The sequence below is a fragment of the Cyprinodon variegatus genome, unplaced genomic scaffold (assembly GCF_000732505.1).
Source record: "Cyprinodon variegatus isolate N-32 unplaced genomic scaffold, C_variegatus-1.0 Scaffold2033, whole genome shotgun sequence".
Taxonomy (NCBI): Eukaryota; Metazoa; Chordata; class Actinopteri; order Cyprinodontiformes; family Cyprinodontidae; genus Cyprinodon; species Cyprinodon variegatus.
This window is the reverse complement of record NW_015152486.1, coordinates 55,792-57,051: the sequence shown is the minus strand read 5'-3', so window position 1 is coordinate 57,051 and position 1,260 is coordinate 55,792. Positions and strand designations below refer to the sequence as shown.

Below are 1,260 nucleotides of genomic sequence, written 5' to 3'. Positions count from 1 at the left end.
GTCACTAACCAGTAGGTGGCAGTAGTGTTCTTTGACAAACATGGATGCCTCCAGTAAAGCACATTCACATGAAAATTATTCTGAATTAAAAACACTTATTTTATAATTATCATTTATTGAAAAGTATGTAATAATTAAAGTACTTTCAGAAGTTTGAAGTCTGAATATGTCCAGACTTTTCCTTTAAATCCAAAGAAAAATTTAGTGAAGTAAACTGATGACTAGTAGAGTCAGAGTTGAATGTTTCCAGAAAAACAAGCAATTAAAATAATTAAAACGCATGCCGCTGCATGAGCCGTTTTCTTACTCTTAATCCCAGAGACGGATTTATAACCTGTACTTCCTGTATTAATCTTGTGTTGTTGTTTTAAATTCTTAGGTGGAGAGCTTTACACCGGCACAGTGGCAGACTACAGGGGAAACCGACCAGTCATTTCCAGACACCTCAGCGAGGGCAGCCGCGTCGACCTCAAGCTGGATGACACATTAGGATGGCTGGAGGGTGAGCGCACCGTCACTCATCCTTAAAGTTGACTTATTGTGTAAAATTCCTTTTTTTTATGTGTGTGTTTGGTACATTATAACACAGGATACATTATAACACAAGAACAAACAATTAATGCTTAGCTTGATGCTAATTTTCATTGAAAGTCCCATCGGGATGCTAATGGCTATTTCTCAGTGTGTGTACTCGTGCATTCTCATGTGCTCGTGAAACGCCATCAGCCTCAGCCCTAGTGCTGTTCCAATTTACAAGAACAAGAAGACAGAGAACAGACAAAGTCCCCAGATGTTGTTCTCACCCCTCCCTCTTTACCCAGCATGCATCAGAGCAGGCTTGTCTGTTCTTGAATGACAGCTGTCCCAGCATGCACTGCGGCAGCAGCAGCTTCCAATGGAGCGCTCACAGAGCTCAAAGTGTTAAGTTAAAACTTCTCTTTTCTGTTGCAGTTGTTCAATAATAGTACGTTTCAAGATCATTTGAGGCGAGAATATTATACTTTTGGGACAATATATGGAACATTTACTGATTCAGTGTGTACTTAAAAAGAAAAAAAGTTCCCGATGTTGAGAGGACTGTGGCAACCCGTCTGCAGCGGCCAGGGCTATCGTTAGCCCATCTGCAGCGGCCGGGGCTAACGTTAACCCGTCTGCAGCGGCCGGGGCTAAGGTTAGCCCATCTGCAGCGGCCAGGGCTAACGTTAGCCCGTCTGCAGCGGCCGGGGCTAAGGTTAGCCCGTCTGCAGCAGCCAGGGCTAA

General features: G+C 43.5%; 1 protein-coding gene across 1 annotated transcript in view; it reads left to right on the top strand.

Moving 5' to 3' along the window:
- Positions 1-375: 375 nt before the first annotated feature.
- The window catches only part of LOC107105057 (semaphorin-4B-like), a gene marked incomplete at its 5' end in the record, with an annotated part of 22,473 nt that continues 21,588 nt past the window's right edge, over positions 376-1,260 (top strand). Inside the window, one exon of the mRNA XM_015405176.1 lies at positions 376-502. Within this exon, the coding sequence (XP_015260662.1) occupies positions 376-502 (127 nt within the window). The remainder of the gene's footprint in view (positions 503-1,260) is intronic.